The sequence below is a fragment of the Carassius gibelio genome, chromosome A3, assembly GCF_023724105.1.
Source record: "Carassius gibelio isolate Cgi1373 ecotype wild population from Czech Republic chromosome A3, carGib1.2-hapl.c, whole genome shotgun sequence".
Lineage (NCBI taxonomy): Eukaryota > Metazoa > Chordata > Actinopteri > Cypriniformes > Cyprinidae > Carassius > Carassius gibelio.
The window spans coordinates 23,981,143-24,001,031 of NC_068373.1; the positions used below are offsets into that span (position 1 = coordinate 23,981,143).

Sequence of the window (19,889 nt, forward strand, 5' to 3'; positions counted from 1 at the left end):
CCATTTGCGAGTCGATTGAAAATCGTGAGTTGAGTGAATCGTTACATCCCTATATATAAATAAATAAAAAGGTAACTTTCTCGTAAGTGAAATGTTACTGTACATCCCACAATTGTGACATTGTTTCTCGTAATTGAAACTTATTTCAGTATCTCAAAATTGTTAATTTATTTCCCATAGTCGAGACTTTATCTCATGACGTGACAATTTTTTTTCATAATTGCGACCTAATGTCTCGTAATAAGAGTATATCGTGATGTCAATTTTCTCAATTTTTTTTATAACTCTGAAGCAGAAGCAGACAAAGGAACTAAATTTAAGATGGTACGAAAGATAATAAATTGTATCCATAAACCCAAAGAAATGCTGGTAACACTTTACAATAAGGTTTAGTTTACGTGAAATACAGTAACCATGAGAAATTCTTCTAAAGCGTTAATCAATCTTAGTTAATTTCAGCATTTACTAATACAGGAGTAAAATCAAATGTTTCAACTGTCAATATTATGGACATGAGCTAACAATGAACTGCAACCAAAGATACGGTAAAAATTTTTACAAATGTAACAAATTATACTGTAAAAAAACCCTGTAACAAACTGTAACAAAATCTCTCAGAGTTAGTTAATGCATTAGCAAATGTTAACTAATGGGACTTTCTTGTTAAGTGTTACTGCAATACATAGAAAATACACAATACAAAAATATAGCTTTGTTATTAGATTTTTTTTATTGATAAGATATGCATGATAGAATGACTAATGCCACAGAGAATGTTTATGGACATTCTAATTAAAGTTTACATCAGTTCATACACTGTATACATATTATGTATTTCCCAAACACACTGTCACAAATGCAATAATACGTTAGGAAGATTCTACAACAATATATTTAACATTTCCAAGGGATGGAAATATTACCGTATTTCTCAAATTTTCAATTACATTTGTTTATTTTTCTGACCTTATTTTTTTTAATGTTTTCATTTTTTCTACCAAAAGAATGTTATTAATGTTAAATGTTATTAAAACTGAAAGAATATAATTTTTTTTGACTGATCGAATATGGTGATTTTTTTTGTTTTTTCTAAAATCACTTTATTAACTGTTAAAAGCAGCCACTGTGTCTTGACCAGTAAAGTGTGCAGTGTATCTCGTGTAGTACAAGAGAAAGAAAAAAACAACAACAAACAACATCTTTAGCCTTCATATACCCAAATGTAAGTGCTTCCATCTCTGTAAATGGCACTCATTTACACTCATAGGTAAGTCTCTGGTTCTTGCTCAGGTGGTAGTAGGGCTTTAAGTCTGTGATTGCCAAGAGCCGTCCAGAATCTATGCATGGTGTCCTGAATCAGGATCGAATGAGCTAAAGAAACTAACATCCGCTGTTTCGTCGTGCATAAGCCAGGCCTCCAAGCTGATACTCCATCTCTGTGAAGGTCAAAGCCGGCACATTGATGGCAGAGAGACCCTTATTCTTAAAGCCAGCTTTCTGGTAGAAGGGCACCAGGAACTCCTCACAGACCAGCAGGGCTCGGCGGAGACCGGGAAGACAGCGCAGGTACTGCAGATAGCGCCAAAGCAAGATCGAGCCTTTGCCCTGCTGCCGACAGTGACGGTGCACAGACAACACGTGGATGTGTACCGTGGAAGAGTCTGGGACGTGTGTGGTCATGGCCTCCTGGATCAGATGGTCAAAAGAGGGTTAGAACATGAACTTACTTTGATGTTCTTGATACACATGATAACCGGTTTCTGTAAAGAACCATGTTTCTCACCTGTTCTAGCTTGTCTTTGTCCCAGCCAGATCCGATGATGAAAGCCACCAGCTGGCCCTCTTCAAACCATCCCAACGAAAGCTCAGGACAATGGCCCAGGAAACTAAGCACCTCTTCAAGGGTGAGTGGACATTCACCAGAAACAGAGATGAATGCTGCAGAGGGAAAAATACAGGGATGAGTCAGTCCTGTCATACCAATGCACACAAGAGCTTATCGGAGTCTTCTAGATCTTGGGAAGTTAAGAGGGTATGAATAATCAACTCCACCTTAACTCAAAGAAAAGCAATCACAATTATAAAACATGGTGCAAATAACCATTTGTTGAATAAACTGATATGTGTGATAGTACAGTATTCTAAGGGCACTAGTTGTAAAATAAAGACTTAAATACCCAATATTTTTTTAGACTAACTTAAACCATTTTTTCTTTTCAAATTGATATGACATACACTACCTTTCAATCAAAAGTCTGGGATCGGAATAATTTTCTTATTTTTTAAAGAAATCTCACCCATGCTGCATTTATTTAATAATTTAAAAAATCATATCATGACTTACTTTAAACCTATCTTATTTTTTATTTAAATCTTTTATTGCAAAATGCTATTACAATTTAATGTAAGTGTTTTATATTTGGATTTATTTTCAAATTGAATTTATTTCCATAATAGCAAAGCTGAATTTTCAGCATCATTTCTCCAGTCTTTAGTATCACATGATCCTTCAGAAATCATTCTAATATGCTGATTTGCAGCTTGAGAAACATTTCTTATTATTATCGGTGTCGAAAACAGTTGTGCTGTATAATATTTTAATGAAAACAGATATAATTTTTCAAGCTTCTTTGATGAATGGAGTTCAAAATTACAGCATTCATTTCAAATACAAATCTTTTGTAATATTATACTGCATTGAATTCATCCTTGCTGTATTAAAGTATTATTTTCATACTTTTTAAATTATTTTATAATATATAAAAATACTGAGCCCAAACTTCTAAAAGGTGGTGTACTTCAGTACATATTGCCAAAACTTTATAGAAAATGAAATAAAAATAAAAAAGGTAAGTATTTGCGTTGTCGACCTGTTGCTCACAAATCTGACCTATACCCAACCATCAGATATCCCAGAGAAATGCCTTCAGCGAGGGATCAGGTGTGTAAAACCTGCTGTCACACTTATCATCAAACTTTTTATCTAAAAACATTTCTCACATTATTGACACAACCATCAGGTACTTCTGGATCTGTGTTTTGGTAAATCTATACGCAGCACCCCAATAGAACCCCAGTGTCTGTAGAAAACATCTTACCTTCTCTCTCTATCTCAAACACACTAATGGCATCCTGTGGGGTGAGATTACGAAACTCACTGGCTGGTAACGTGTGTCGTCTCTGCCGTCGAGAACTGGCGACGCTCAGCGGTGTCTTCAGAAAGAAAGGCTTCAGGAAGGGTGAGCTGACGACCTGCGGTGCCATCATCTGACACGCGCACACTTCTGACTGCTGGAGGACAAGGCGGTCTCAAATACTAACGCAGCCTCTTCAGCTCTTAGTTTTCTCTCACCTTGAAGTTTGCAGACACTGCTGTCTTTCTCTCTCAGAGGATTTGTTCAATGACTCTCTACTACTGTCTGATGTGTTTGAATCCTAACACTTCTCTGTCACTGTCACTGTCACCTCTCCTCCTCTTTAACCCTCCCCTCGTCCCTCTCTTTGTCCCGGCCCACCCAGATCTGCCAAAGTGCGCCGTCTTTATAGGGATAGTACTGTGAGCACGTGCCAGGTGAAGCTGCAGCAATTTCCTAAAAGTCTCTGTGCTAATAGCCTACTCACAGCGCAGCTCATAACGCTCTGTAGTGTTTACGCCAGCCCTGTTAGATCTGTTACGTATTTGGTGTTGCCAAATTCAGCAAGCTACTGCTTAGTAAGAGAATAAGGACACTGAGAACTACGTACCAATATGTCATTTTGAGATTGTCAGCATCGGCTGAAAAATAAGCACACTGGGGCAATTAACAGAAGTGGCGTATCACTCATTGGTGTAACATTTCCAAGATCATTGGGTCTTCATCAATTTGTTAATACATCTTGCACATTACACTATCATTCAAATGCATTTATAATTGATCAACATACAGAACTAGTATGAATTAATAACTACTCTTTACTGAAATAAAATTAATCTTTATTACATAACAAAGTAGCCTATAAGTAAACCATATGTGGTCTATCCAGATGTGTGTTGGGAGTGTTTTTACAATATTTTATAGTATATCTTCTAGCCAATTAATGTCATTTTGTTGATTTTTTTCAGTGTTGGTTAGTTCTTGTGTAATCCAGCCTTCTGTTTAAACGAGAAACCCAACAAGAAAATTAGATGTATGTGTTTTGTCCTTTATTTACCCACCTTTTTTTTTTTTTTTTTTTTTTTTTTTTTTTTAAGTACATCACATTGTGTTTCATGAATACTGTTTTAATTACTCTGAAATCATCACCGGTGTCCATTTTCGTTTAATTTATCAATTTCATTATGCAAAGGATATAATTCACATGTATATTGTCTATTTTGAATACTGCTTGCTTCATTTATTGATTGCATTTATTGGAACATCCCTTGTTTTTGTACAGTCCCATTCATTTAATATAGTTTAGAGATCGTTTTACATCTGTATAGAAACCTATTTAGTGTTAAAATTGTTCCTTGCAGAAGAATATATATTGCCATTAGCATATAGTGTAGTCCAGTCAGTGATGGATTGGTAATTATTTGATATCACAGCACGCGGCTTATATATTTATACATTTTCTTTACACTCTGCTGTTCATTATTGTCCAGTGATGTCTTCCTTTTCAAATATACACAGTGAAAGGAGCTTTCAGACAAATTGCACTTGACAAACTAAATATATCTAGTCCACTGACTTACTGTTCAATAACCGGCTGAAGCCTGATGAATCCAGCTCTTTACTCTCAATGAGAGGATGCTCTGGGTTAATGCTGGACCTCAGATGACATTATAAGAGGAGCTACTTCAATAGATAATTTGACCTTTAAACGACCCTTCCGAGTAATTCCAACCATCAGCTGATTAGTGTAGAATCTATATTGGCATCCTTATATTTTACAAGTTCTATAATACAAGACAGTCTTTTAAAAGTGTTTTAAGTAATCATCATCACTTGATACATACTAACATTTGACCATTTAGATCGATGGTGTTTCACAGAAGTTGAGATTATCTGATAATAAATCGCTTGTTGACCTGTAAAATGTAGGCTAAGAGCTATTAGGAGGCAAATGGATGAGTCATTCAGGGCCAAAGCAAGCTGACTCACTCAAACACTGTGGCATTACAGTCTTCTGTTTGTGTCGTTTGAGTCATCAGAAGTGTTTTTAACTGTGTTTGACACATTATTTCTGTGTTCATCCACTAACATGCTCAGACGATGTCCATGGGGTCTGTAATTTATTTAATGTCTTAGTAACTTGCCTGCTTTTTAAAGCGCCAGTGTCATCATGTGACTTTCCAGTCAGCAGGTGTTCATCAATGTTTCTCCACGTCGCTTCACTGTAGGTCTCGACCCATGACACGTGTTTACAATTGTTGGTAAGTAGGTAAATATGCTGTTTATACAGTCCTCTCTCAATTGCACACTTAAACTCGATCTTTATCCATGTGTTCTTTCCCTTCATACGCGTGACTCAAACTGATCTCATGCCTCATGACCATTTTCTGACACAGTTCCACTTTCATAATGTCTGCCTGAATTAATTATTTTTAGACACACGGTATAGTTAACCAATATCAGACGAGGAACAAAGAAGATTGCCGTTCTCCTGAGCGAATGATTCAATTATCCATTCATAAAGTCTTTTTGAACGAAGCTAATTATTCAATGACTGGTTTATTAAGTCCAAGCTTGCATGGCAGAGGTGGCACAAGATGGCATAAGGGTAATGGCATTGCCTTAACCGACTGTTTAAGTTTAGGTGGGGCACGAAAGTACGTAAAAGTAAAACGATTATAGTTGCATGAATAATTCTACCGAATTAATGTTTCGAATAGCACATTTCGAACAAAGATATTAAATGATGGAGAACAAATAAATAGTTTTATAACATGTAACTACCGCCAGTAAGGCGGTAAGCCACTTTAATAGTTGAATTAGTTACTTCTTATTTAAATTGCATTAAATACTGTAGAGTAGTATAGAACAATGTTTTACAAAATAATAGTCTAGTGGATATAAATAAAAATTTTACATCTGTTAAAATTTATGTTTTTATTGTAACCGGCTCCTTTTAAATACATTGATCAGTTCAAGAATAATTTATGCGAATTTATATTATTCATCTGTAAGAATAAAAAGAACAGTTTCGTGTCTATTCAACTGGTCAAGGTTGATATGGGATTTAGAAAGTAATTAGTAGTAAGTACTTCAATACTATTTAGAGAGAGTAATGAGTGCATTCATCTAATTACATGGTTGAAGATTTGTATCTATTAATCATTTTTTTTAAGTAACTTACCCAACACTGTTATAGTGTTATATTATTCTGATCAAACATGTATATTAAAGAATCTGCCACAGACGATGATGCAGAAAAATAACCACACACACACACAAAAAATTATTGACATCATTTTTGTGCATCTGCAAATAAGTACTAATATATCATTTTAATATATAAATAAATCGGGGGTGGGGGGGGGTGTCTTGAAGTTGAAGTTTCAGGAAGTGTCTTGAAGGGTGCTGAAGTGCACTTTAATATCAGGACACACTAGTAAAGCACTGCACAACAGAAGTATATGCTAGTGCAGGGTAATAAAAATAAAACACGTTCGAGTGCAATAGAAAATTTTTCTAAATTACAGTTGCTTTGAAGGACATTTTATTTTCAGTGCACCTGACCAAAGTATATCAGAAGTACATGCAAAAATAACTTATTAGAAGTGACAAAATCACATATTTTGCTTAAGTGCTGCTAAAATACGTCAAAAAACACAAATGCTTAACTTCTCAGATTTAGGAAATAACACTCATGTCACTTATATACAACATTTGTTCCATAATAATGATATAAGTATATTGCAGTATTATTTTTTTAAAAGTATGCTTTAAATGCACTTCTCAAAAGAACCAGAAGGCACGGTGGAATATTTAATTGAAATGGCACATTATTTGAGGAAATAAATAATATGCATATTCCAGTGCAGTGATAAATCTTACATAAGTTATTATCATGCAGCGCTGTAAGCAATTAATTCAACACTATCAATAAGTTTAATCAGTATTCACAAATGTTGTAACAAAAATCATGTTAAGTATTATAGCATTGCAAAATTTGTATAAGCAATACGTTTCAACCTTCATAACATCAGTTTAAAATGATCTGCTCTCCACAATGGACATTACAAACAAGAACATCAGTCTCACATCTAATGCATAAATGTATTGGAAGCTAAAGGTTACAGCTGATGAACACAAGAACAGCACCGCTATGAGCAAAAGCAGTTGCAACATTTGCTTTGTTCTTTAAAGGCACATAAACCTCTATGCATAATGCTACAAGACACTGCATATCTGCATGTTTGAGGAGAACAATGAGATTTCATGCTTCTTGTGACTTGTTCATTGAGCTTTTCTTTCCTTTCCTCTCATAAATACAGGACTCGGCTTTAAATAAATACAACCAATCTGACAAATATTCACAAAGTTCTTGCTCTAAAATTATTTGTTATAACATCTAAACCAACACATGAAAGGAATGCTTTTACATGTTTAAGTATTTATAGATTATATTACAATATTCATAAGCAAATAGAGAGGTAAATAAGAGTAAACCATGGCTTTTTTAGTCCTTAAAGAGCATAAATAGCTGAAAAAGCAAGCACATTTAAAGCACTGTTAGACCTCACAATATTTGGTCATTAAACTGACAAGAAATCCACCATTTCCAACAGTATTATCATTATAAATATTACATTTGAAATCATGAATATATATATTCAGAAGTGCTTTTCTGACTGCTCATCTTCAGTCGGCACACACACAAAAAAAATAGTTCAGGACATTTACCGGTAAGCTCTTACTAAGAAATTAATTTATCTGTATTATACACTCATTAGTTTAACATTTGTTGACTTTTACATTTGCTCAAAGATATCCTGAAATGAGTTTTTATTAAAATGTGCTTTGTCTGTTTATCGTAGCCAGCTGCTTTATGTTTATTAGTGTTAGAATTAAATCCTGGATCAAGGCTCTAACTCTAGAATCACATAACCAAGCACCAAAATCACCTGCTTCACCCTCAACCACACACTTAAAAATAACGGTTTAAAACATAGAAGTGTTGAGGAAGTTCCTCAAAGAACCTTTTTTTAAAGATAATCTAGAGAACCTTTTTCCACTTTAAAGAACTTTTTGTGCAATGGTAAGGTTCCTTGGATGTTCTTCAAGAAACAATGGATGCCAATTCAAAAACACTGTTTCCAGAAATCACCAGAAATTTCATCTGCAACCACCATCTACCATTTCATACTTTTTTTCCATTTAAGGATGGATTGTGAATCTTCAAAAGTTCAGTAAAATTATACCATGAAGGCATTTTGTAATTGGAAGGAATATTATTTGAAGTTTTAGAGTTCGGTCTGTCAATCAAAGATATTTCATATGACTTCTGAAAAGTTGGATTACTTGATATGTAGTATGGACTAATAATTTTATTTCACTGGTTTTCTGAGCTAACCAAGGACTTTAAAATCAACTTCCACTTTATGGAATGTAAAAGAGCAGACTGGACATTCTGCCCAACTTAATGTGAATTAGTGATTCATGGAAGAAAGATAATATAGCACAGTTTGGGTAAGGGTGGTCATTTTGGGTGAAGTAAGCAACTTGTTCAAAATAGAGCCCTAAACACCAAGCACAAGAAATATGACACACCTCCAGAACAAGCTCATCGGCCTCAGCCAGTTCTGTTTAAAACAAAAGGCCTGGAACAAGAGTCAATCATGTTCACAGTGGGATATTAGAATGGGAGTGCATCAAACTGCAATGTGGAGACATGTCCGGCTGTACAAAGAAGGAGATGGACAGGGTTAAACATCCAGTTCATCATCATCATCATCATCCATGTGCAAACGGCTTGAGGGACCCAGGAGCGGCTGGATGGAGCAGCAGGTACTCTGAGTGTTCAGACTCTCCGTTGAGCCAGATAATCCTACAGAAATGACAAATACTGCAGTTAAAAAGATATACTCTACACAAATATCAAAGCAAAATCACATGCCATATTCATATAATCAAAGTTTAACATATATGTCAAAGCAACAATTTAATGATTGATTAAACCAATAAAACTGGAGACTGAAGAACTTTTTGTGGCGTAAAGGTTTGGAACTGAGAACAAGAACATGGAGGAACAGCCGAGAGAAGGACACCGAAGCCTACATACCCATTACTCTTCCAAACCAATAGAGCAGGAATCAGGACCTACAGCTGCCCAGAGCAAGACCACGAGAGAAGGCAGGGAAAGGAAGTCAAGGAATAACAGGCACACACGTTAGAGCTTAACGACAGAGAGCCAGAAACATAGCGTTTGTCAAATTGCAAGAGAGGAAGAGTGCACACACGCTCAAAACAATACTGTCTCTGTAAAGGACACACTCAAAGCATGCACAATAGGCTCTTGTGTCTGGATGTGTACTCACCGGGGAGGGACAGGTCTCCAGGGGGGTCACTATCAGTCTTTGTAAAGCTGCTGTGCTCACTGCTGCAGTCATTCATCACCTCTTCCTCCAAATTCAGTCCATCCTCTGTACAGATTCACAAACAATAGCTGTAACTGCATTTAGTTAAAATATATTATTAATGCATAAACGACCCTAGCAATTTCTGGATTCTTGATCACTATCTTATGTTCTCCACTTTTTTTTTTAATCAAAATATTTGTAATATACGCTGCTCTTCAACAGCTTGTGGTTATGAAGTCATTTGTTTTTTATTTTTAATTAATACTTCTATTTAGCAAGGACACATTAAATTAATCAAAACTGACAGTAAAAACATTTATAAAATAAATGCTTTTTTTCCTATTCATCAAACAAAAATATTCAAAAAATATTAAGCAGGATTATTTACTGTATTATAGATAAATAAAACTAAACCATTAAAATAAAAACATTGTAATAACTGGACATAAATTTAATTTAAAAAAAAAAAAAATATATATATATATATATATATATATATATAAAAATATATTATATATATTATATATATATTATATTATATATATATATATATATATATATATATATATATATATATTCAAAACTTCAAATCAGCATTATGAAATTAAACATATCTGAATTGTTCTGAATTATGAAAATTGAATAATATTTAACAGTATTACTGGTTTTACTGTATTTTGACTAAATAAATGCACCATTGCTGATCATAAAATACTTTTTTCAAAATCATAAAAAAAAAAACTATAGATCCCAAACTTCCATTGGCAGAATTTACTTGTTTTAACCATGACCTTAAAACTTTTTTGGCCACATAATATGTAGCCAAAGTGGGAAACAATATGACTTTGAAATGTTCAATTCTATGACAGCACATCTGAAAATGCCCCTACAGGTTCAACACTTTCAACCATCTATTAAAATACATTAAAAAGACGTAACACAATTGTTATAAAAGCATTTAACTCACACAAAAATAGCTTTAACATCATATAGCACTTGTTTTATTTTCCTATTTCCAGTCAGACAGTGATAACAGTGGAGTCACTCACCATCTTCAGGAGACAGTGAATCAGGGGCATCCTCTCCAGCCGTACCCTGACAAAACAAAGACAGTGAAGACCATGAGAAAGGTGCAACCCCATCAAGCAGGCCGTGTGGCTGTGCTGCTGACCTCAGTGGGGGCAGGACTGCTGGACAGCAGCGTGTGAGCTTGTGCATCAGACATCTCAGACAGTTTTTCTTCATCCTCCTCCTGAATGGGTGATGATGGAGAGCGTAGAGTGCTGCAATAACACAGACTATCAGGACTAGGGATGATAAGACTAATAAAGTCTTCTAATACAAACACAATATTAAATGTTTGGGCCTTTGTAGTCCTTATCACAGGAAACATTCAAATATCTTTTAGATTTCTCACTATTACAACTAAATGCACTGGGTGGCGCTGTGTACATGCGACACTGGTCTGATGCGTGGTGATGAAGTAGAAAGTGTTCATATTCTAATCTGTATATCCGGTTCTTGTTATTGTCACGCGCCCCACTGGATGGGGATCTGCTTTTATGGTAGAAAGAGAACAAGCTGCTACAAAAGGTGAAAGTCGTGACATTTGCCAAATATGGTAACCCATACTCAGAATTGATGCTCTGCATTAACCCATCCAAGTGTACACACACACACAGCAGTGAGATGTGAACAAACACCCGGAGCAGTGGGCAGCTATAGATCCAGTGCCCAGTGAGCAACTGGGGGGTTCAGTGCCTTGCGCAAGGGCACTTCAGCTATGGGTATTGAGGGTGGAAGAGAGTGCTGTTCTTTCACTCCCCTCGACATTTTTATATCTTGATGTGCTTATAAATATATAAATATAGAATACATATAAACAAATATATATCATTCAGTTATTAGTTTTTTTAATATCTTCTATTAATCAGTCAATCAATCTTTTTATTTGGGTATGAATGTTAAGCAACATTAATTGAAAGTTGCCCTTTTAGTTAAACAGGAAGGAGGACACTGAGTCAGCGCATGCATGCTTCCTGAGATACTGAGCATATTTTCCTTGTTGCAATGCCAGCAGGATGGACTGAAAATGCAAGTGGAGTCATTATTCTGATTTACGGAAAGGAAGTTCATGACATCTTGCTGTGACACATAGAATGGTAAATATAGGAAGTTCAGTCCTTGACTTGTCATTACCCAGCTACTATTATTCAGTCACAAGAATGCAAAGATAGCTTATCAAAATCTCCCACTTGAGACCAGCCAAAAAGTTGAAACAATGTTACAAAGTCCATTAAAATGGTATGAAAAGTGCTGTTTTTATTCCTGTAATAACCCATTTCCTATCTCCTAGAAAAAAAATCTGTGCAGTGCTGGATAAGTTCAAGAGGAAAGAGAATCTTGACTTGCTCACATGAGTGTTTTTTTTTTTTTCAGCAAGGAGTTATCACTGTTTCCTCAAAAATAAGAATCAGCAAATCTGTTTTCTACATTGATAATAAATGTTTCATGAGAAACAAATCAAAACAATGATTTCTGAAGGATCAAATGACACTGAGGACTGAAGTAATGATGCTGAAAATTCAGCTTTGATTTGCAGGAATAAATTACATTTTAAAATAGGAATTTGTTATTTTAAAATGCAATAATTTTTCACAATATTACAGTTTTTACTGTTTTTGATCAGACATAAACAGCCTTGGTGAGAATGAGTCTTCTTTCAAAAACATTTTAGAAGTCTCACCAAACCCAAACTTTTGAATGGTAGTGTATTTATCCACACAATGTCATTATCCAAAACCGAACATGCAGTGGGTCAGGTTTACCTGTCGGGTGACTTGCTGACTTTGCTCTTCTGTCCACAACTGTCTCCAGAGTGGTCAGGTGAGCTGAGCTGCCTGCTCTCTCCACTCAAGCTCCCAGCGAAGTTGATCTCGTCATACAGAGGAGCAGATGGAAGGCCAGGGGACACAGCACCAAGACCATTCAAAGCCTCCAGCAGTGAGATGGGCTCAAAGCCAGGGGGAACCGAGTCTGAGCTCTAAGAAAAGGGATAAAATAATGAGAATCAGAAAGTGATGCCATGTTGTCTTGTATAGAAACAACACAGAGGAATATGTGTCATACTGAGTGCTCATCATGATCCATGTTTTGAGCCAGCACTGGGCTGAAGGAAACAGGAGAAAGTGCTCCAGGCTTCTTTCTTACAGCTCGAATCTGAAGAAGAGCTCGAAACGCTGGAGACAGACAAAAAAGGCACTTCAAAATTTCTTCACAGGCTTTTCGGGATTTTTCTCAAATGATACACAACCGTGGGACTGTTAAACTGATAGTCCAGCCAAAAACTCTCCACTCACGTCATGTCTCGGACCTGTAGGACTTACTTCTACGTAACAGAAAGCAAGATATTTTGAAGAATGTGGATAACTAAAGAGTTTCAGTTCCCTTTGACCTTTATTCTGTTGTCACAAAATACAGTGGAATTCAGCAAGAAGCGGAATGGGATGTACTCAACATGCTTCAAAGTAAAATAAAAAAATACCCTGAAACCTTTTGATCAGCATACTTAAAAATAACTTCTTTTGTGTTCCACAGAAGTAAATGTTTATAGATTTGTTATTTTTAGGTGGACTATCCCCCTCAACAGCAGTTACATACGCAGTCGGCAGATCGGGCAGTTGTTGGCCTGGTAGCGCAGAGTATCAGCGCAGGAGTTACACAGGCACAAGTGCCTACAGGGCAAAATCAGAGTGTCCCGCAGATCTGACAGACACACCACACACTCGTTGCTGTTGTCACTGTTCTCATCATCAGATGGCTGTGGGGAAAACAAAAACAAATTCACAATGAGATTTTCCATTACTTATAATACAGAGACCTATATAAATATATAGAAAATGTAATGAACCGCAACAACAACCTTTTTACCTTTGTCTCTTGGTTGTTTTTGTTCTCAATTCCATAAATCTCTTGTAACAAGTAACTGACACGGTCCACCTGTGGTGTATAAACGAATGTTTAGGGGAAAAAATATTATGAGCTCATTACCATCTCTACCTGAGAACAATGTGACAATATGAAAATCATTAAGACTCACAATTTGTTTCTGCTTCAAAGGTTTGACTGAGAAACTGCCATCAACATGCTGTTAATGTAAAAAATAAAAATAAAATGTGTGATGCACAAATACACAACTGCTACAAATAAGCATTTCAGAGATTATGCATATGGCCATCAAATTCAACTCACTTTTTCAAATGCTGCCAACAGTACATGTGCATGTCCCAAACAATCTGAAATAAATGATAACTATTAAAATGCAGATAGATTTATAACAGCACTTAATCAAACACACTGATTGGTTCTCTTTTGAAATATTCAGGGAACACTGTGCTGTATAGATACGGCATGATAAAATGTGACATTTTTGATGTGACCAAGTGTTAGAGCAAATCCTTTAATCTTTTATACTCTTCTACTATAATGAAGTCCTGAAAAATACCATCTCCTTCATCCACCACAGCCTGAATCACCATGGGGAAAACACGTCTGTCCAAATCAAAGTTGAGCTAAAAAAAAAAAAAAGAAGAAGAAGAGAAATGCATCAAGTCAAAACAAACAATTAAAATTGTCCAATGTCAGGGCATTTTCATTTGACTGGATTTGCTTGATCATGCACTTCATTATGTGCAAACTAATTAATGCAGAGGTCAAATCAATATCTTAGAAGCTAGTATGGATTCAACCATCAGAGGAGAGTGACAGCACTGAACTAGACTAAAGGTACTTACATCTTCTTCCTTCCATTCAGAGAAATCCATCTTGAAGGAGGGCAGGGTAAACTGCTGGCTAACCCCTCGTTTGTAATTTATGGTTTCAGAGACTAATGCAGGGGTTCTAGGGCTGTATCTTAAGAAGACAAATATATTGTTAGTGCACAGATATCATAACAACATGTTCATATAATGCCATTCAGTTAGTTCAGATGATAATCATTACATTTATAAAACTTTTTCATAGTAAAGGTATTTTCTCTTTGGCTCACTGTGCTCCAGTGACTGAGTGTGATTACTAAGCAAAAAATGAACTTTCAAAGTAAAACAAGAACAATTGCACAAAAGAGTTACTCAAAAGACTGTTATGCAATCTCTTTATGAAATGCTATTCTTAGACTAAAGCTATTGCTAAAAGAGCCAGAATATTTCCATGTTCACAAATGACTGTTCGTTTAAGATCCCCACCATTATATAACAGACAATTATATACAAATAACATGATATGAGCTTTATTATTACATAATTACTTTAACATTGACAATAAATTGTAATGGTATCAATGAATGGTTATATTACTGATTTAAACATTGAATTTTTTTCACATTTGAAGTCTATTTTCTAATTGCATATTATAGATCTTATTGTAAACCATTCATATGTTTTTTTGTTAGTTTGTTTTTTTGTTTTTGACATTGTAATGTTTAGTTAAAATGTCATAACTGGACATTCCAGTAGAAGAGAACTTCTCTCTGGTGACCTGTGTGGGACGTCTCCAATCTTTAAATGCACTTAAATCTAGGGATGGTAACGATGTGATAAGATTCACGATACTGATATCAAAATATGATTTTCCTGCAATTTTTTTTTTATTAAATTGTAGACAAATTATTAATGAAAATGTGTCCTTATATATCGCTTGGACAAAATGCTGTACATTTCTTGTAAAATGTATAAATACAAATAAAAGAAATCTCTGCAAATAAACAAACTAAGGCCTTGTCTGTGCTCCTTCCATTTAAAATTAGAGGCAACCACTGCAATTTAATCATGATCCAAACAAAGATGCTGTTATGTAGATTTGAAGAAATCTGAAGCAAAAACAGAATTGTCTGACTTTAGTTTTGTGAAACTATACTACATGTCCGGACGAAATAAAACAGTAGATGGTCTGAAAGAGACACAAATTCACTCCAACAGCAGGGGGCGCTTATGGAACAGCAGCGATATAGCGTTTCATTGGTTACCGCTGTGCTACCTTAATATACATTACACAGATGCAAAATAAAAAAAAAAATAACATCTAAACTTTTCAGAAGACCGTATTCACCTGTTGAAATTTGTTTAACATCTCAACCGATTTGAATCAATCATTTGTATCGATTTTCAACAGGCTTGGATTGCAGCATTACATTCTTACTTAAATCTACCCCTATGAGCTCACGTTCGTCTGCCTCCACTTTTGACAGCAATGCCCACATCTCAAAAACCAATCAACAATCAATGCAAATAACAGAGTTCACACCCTAAATGTTTCCATAATCGGTTACACTCAGATGTAAGTCACAATATATAAAAAAGATGTGTCGCTTTACATTAAATGTATAACTGTTCAAACAACATTAAAGATGAAATGGTCCTTACAATGCCATCCCATTGGAGAACTCCTCAAAAGCCTGGCAGTAGATAGTGATGGCCACTCGTGCATCAGAGTCAAAGGTGAACTCCACTCCATATAAGGCCCTTGGTTTTGCTCCTTCATCAGTAGGAGTATCAGCGTCATCTTTATACCTATAATCACACAAATTGACAAATGCTAAATTACTTAAAGATCCCATATTGTACACATTTTTGGAGATTTATTTTAGGTTTTGATGTCCTTAAGCATATGTTTTTGCAGTATAATTAGCAAAACTCATCACATATTTTTACAGCTCCTTTCTCAGAAGGTCAGCTCAAAATGTGGGTTTAGGTTTAGGTCAGATTGTCCATCCTTTGAGTGAGAGTGTAACGTTCCAGGTCGGCCGATCTGGTTTTGTGGTTAAAGTTAACCTTTTTGATATGTTTCAGTGCTGTTGCTGCTCAATGCTCAGCAATGGCACGGGTGCAATGTTGTCTGGGGGGCTTGACAAAAGGAGAGTGGGATGGTGGGCAGTGCTTGGGTGGTGACTTTAGGAGGTGACTGTGTAGTTCTGACGTCAACTTCTGACACAACAGTTTGTGAAAATTCACTGCTACTTTTAAGCAGGCTGTGTGCATTTTACTGTGGACTGACTGTTTTGAAATTTATATAGTAGTTTATTAGTCCCTAGACCTTAGTTATCGTGAAAAAAGCCAGGAAATTTCAACTTTGACAATAAGGGACCTTTAAAACCAAGTACATCAATAACAGAATAAAAGTAACTACATGCAGCACAGAGATAATTTGTTCTCAGGATATGAATGTTTATACTATACTATATATTTTATATAGTAATCCTGAATCAGTACCTGACCAATCGTAATGAGTCTTTTCTGATGTTGACAAGACTTCTCAATGTTCTGACTGGCTCATGGGGTGCTGGAGTAACATAGGGAAACTGTGGCAGGCACCACACCGGAGAAAAAAAAAAAAGTATAAAACAAAGAAAATATGTAAATTAATATTTTATTTAGATTTTTGTTTAACAACACATGAGTGCCAACACAAGAGTTCATCAAAAAGAGACATCAACAGTGGAAACATCACAAAACTCTAGTCTCTAAGATGACAACACAATCATAAGGCTGTACCTGCACTGGCCGGTTACCAAGAAAGTTGAGATCCATGTTCTCTCCAAAAAGGTATCCCTCTGGATGAGGAGTGTCAAACTTCTCTCCTCCCATGAAAAAATGGCTGGCGAAATAGTTTCCTTTGGGGAAGAAAATGGTCATTATCCAATCTGACAGGTAAAAATGTATAAACAAACAGTAACACCATCAGTTTACAATGGTATTCAAATTTGTACATACTAATCCGGTTTCATGTGGACTTTAACTACATCATTTAATCAGTTTATTGGCAGTAATGACCTTATTAGATAAATGTTTAAAATGGGAGCTTATCTGAGCTCAATAAATCAGTCTAATAGAGCTGACAAGTGTTTACAACTAAAAGACAAGCTCTCATAAACGTCGCCTACTATCACCACAGACCATCTCACCTGATTTTGGAGGATATCTGTATGCAGAATTGGCCTGGATGTCGATGTCCTCAACACCAGCGATTCTTCGACTAATAATTGAACCCATTTCTCCAGCTCAGACCGATCAGATGTACAACCACAGCAACACGGCTGGTTAAGTGAGCTAACCTTAGCCGAGAAAAAAACAGCATCGGCTCCAAGACGAATAAAATGTTCAAATCAACATGACGTGTTTGAGCGGCATTTCTTTTCTTCTGAGTGGGATCAGATGTGTCTCTTACAGTCGTATTGTGTGACGTTCTGATCAGTCTTGACACACTAGCTAACTGACTAGCATGCCCGCTCCTATCTAGTTAATTAGTTCGCCTGTCACGAACTGGTACTCAGTAAAACAAGTGGTAAACAGGCACATAAAAACTCTAAAGTAAATTATAAAATGGTAGACTGAAGACCTGCAGATAATTTTGTCCGGGGTGTTTTCTCCAAATAACAATAGCCGTTTTCTTCGTGAAAACACAACACAAGGAAATCGTTGTTGCGAGGCGACCCCGCGAGGGTTGTAGCAACTCGTCACGTGATTGGCTGAGCTCGTCACGAGAGACGTCTGTCAAGAGGAAACAAGCTTCATTTGTCATCTCACTGACACATCAGCCTACTAGACAATAATATATTTTGGTAACCTAAAAGATCTGTAATATCTATAAATATAGGTATAAAAATATATAAAAATCCACAGTGATTGGAACCAGTGATGCATTGCTTATAGTTAAAGAGTAAAATGAGCTTAAATGGAGGGACATTGTTCAGTGGTCAAAATATAACTAAAATAACACTTGTTATTGTCTATCAGTAAAAAAAAAATTTTGTATGTTGTGGGCGCCATATACTTATATTATTATTATCGTTATTTTTAATCACTATGATGTCTGGCCCTTACTGGTTGTAAGACCTACAATTCACCAAAAATCACAGTAATTAGCAAGCATTTCAAACAGCAAAGACATCAAAACAACTTTATATTATAACATGACTTTACACAAAACACATTGCAAAAATAAAAACAAAATAAATATGAGAATAAATGGTAAATAAAACTGTATCTAACTAATATGTTTAACATTTTCTAGTTGTATTTAATGTTTTCATTTTCAAAAACAGAATAATTACAACTTTAAATTCTTAAATGTAATTTTAATTTTATGCTTTTTGAACATGGATTCAGCTATTTTAAAATTAGGCTTATTGCATGTTATTGCATTCTGAGCACAAAGTATGTGCTTTCTTCAAATAGAACTCTTGCAGAAGTAATTCTTTATTTATTTAGCATATTTAAACCCACATTTTGAATATATATATATATATATATATATATATATATATATATATATATATATATATATATATATATATATATAAACTAAGGTAATTAAAGGTAAGTAACAAGACCAGTCGATTACAAAATTATAAACGAGCACACCAGAAAAAAATGTATTTGATTTGAGGACATAATGCAAAACTAAACTTACTGTATTGAAGGATGTGGTGAAGAATGTCTCATACAACAATATATAGATGCAACACATGATGAAAACCAATGATAAATCCCACTAACATGATACAGTGGTGACAGCGTGATGTAAAATATGTTTGTAAAAATTCAACACAAATTTCATATCCATAGAAATCGTCTTTCTTTTATTAAATAGTTAAATAGTGAACTGTATTAAATATTACATTATTAAATAGTGAGTCGTATCAAGATTCAAGTAGCTTTATTGGCATGGTTAAAAAGTATCTTTACATTCCCAAAGCACAGAAACATTTAAATAAACATTTTACACATGTATGAATAGAAGTATATAGCATATAGAGTATATATATGTATACAGTAAAACAAAAGTACTAATAAAAATTATAAAAAGAAACACGGACTTGATCCTGTCATGTCAGTTTGTGTGTGTTGTTCCAAAAGTGACTTGTGGTTCTGTTCTACTGCTTGACCTTTTTTCGTGGCAGGACTTGACATACCTTGCATCCAGGTTAGAGCTTGTTGAGGTTTCATCCAGAATGTATTGGCAGTTTGTCCTTTTGTTGTATATCTGGTTGAAGTATTTTTGCTGGTTTGTGAATTGAGGGAAAAAAAGTTTCCCTAATTTGTGAAAAATTAGGGCATGTTGTTAAAAGGTGCAGTTCTTTTCCCACTTCCTGTTGTGTGCAGTGTGGACACAATCTGTCTTCTTTTGGTAGCCAGGTCTGTCTCTATAGTGAAGTTACAGTCACCGAGTCTGTACATGGTCAGGATTTTTCTTAGTTTAGGATTTGACACTCTGTTTAGGAATTCTACAAATTTATATTCTCTGTTTAGAGACAGATAGCATTGTAATTTACTTTGCTAAGCTGTTGCTT

General features: G+C 35.2%; 2 protein-coding genes across 3 annotated transcripts; both read right to left on the reverse strand.

Moving 5' to 3' along the window:
* Window positions 1-711: 711 nt before the first annotated feature.
* On the reverse strand, window positions 712-4,182 carry LOC127952843 (serotonin N-acetyltransferase-like). The gene is made up of 3 exons (XM_052551694.1): window positions 3,099-4,182; window positions 1,784-1,938; window positions 712-1,686 (listed from the first exon to the last, which is right to left on the reverse strand). The coding sequence occupies exons 1-3, from the start codon at window positions 3,265-3,267 to the stop codon at window positions 1,381-1,383; spliced, it is 630 nt and encodes a 209-aa protein (XP_052407654.1). The 5' UTR covers window positions 3,268-4,182; the 3' UTR covers window positions 712-1,380.
* A 2,482-nt stretch (window positions 4,183-6,664) lies between these two features.
* Window positions 6,665-18,129, reverse strand: LOC127952780 (E3 ubiquitin-protein ligase MGRN1). Of its 2 annotated transcripts, XM_052551547.1 has the most exons (17): window positions 17,502-18,129; window positions 17,092-17,210; window positions 16,810-16,898; window positions 15,964-16,110; window positions 14,338-14,455; window positions 14,049-14,115; window positions 13,796-13,839; window positions 13,644-13,691; window positions 13,475-13,543; window positions 13,205-13,364; window positions 12,674-12,783; window positions 12,373-12,587; window positions 10,716-10,827; window positions 10,594-10,639; window positions 9,503-9,607; window positions 9,247-9,290; window positions 8,864-9,012 (listed from the first exon to the last, which is right to left on the reverse strand). In XM_052551547.1, the coding sequence occupies exons 1-16, from the start codon at window positions 17,587-17,589 to the stop codon at window positions 9,250-9,252; spliced, it is 1,578 nt and encodes a 525-aa protein (XP_052407507.1). In that variant the 5' UTR covers window positions 17,590-18,129; the 3' UTR covers window positions 8,864-9,012; window positions 9,247-9,249. The 2 variants fall into 2 exon arrangements, with proteins under 2 accessions (XP_052407496.1, XP_052407507.1); XM_052551536.1 differs by lacking the exon at window positions 9,247-9,290 and having other exon boundaries at window positions 6,665-9,012; window positions 17,502-18,121.
* Window positions 18,130-19,889: the final 1,760 nt, after the last annotated feature.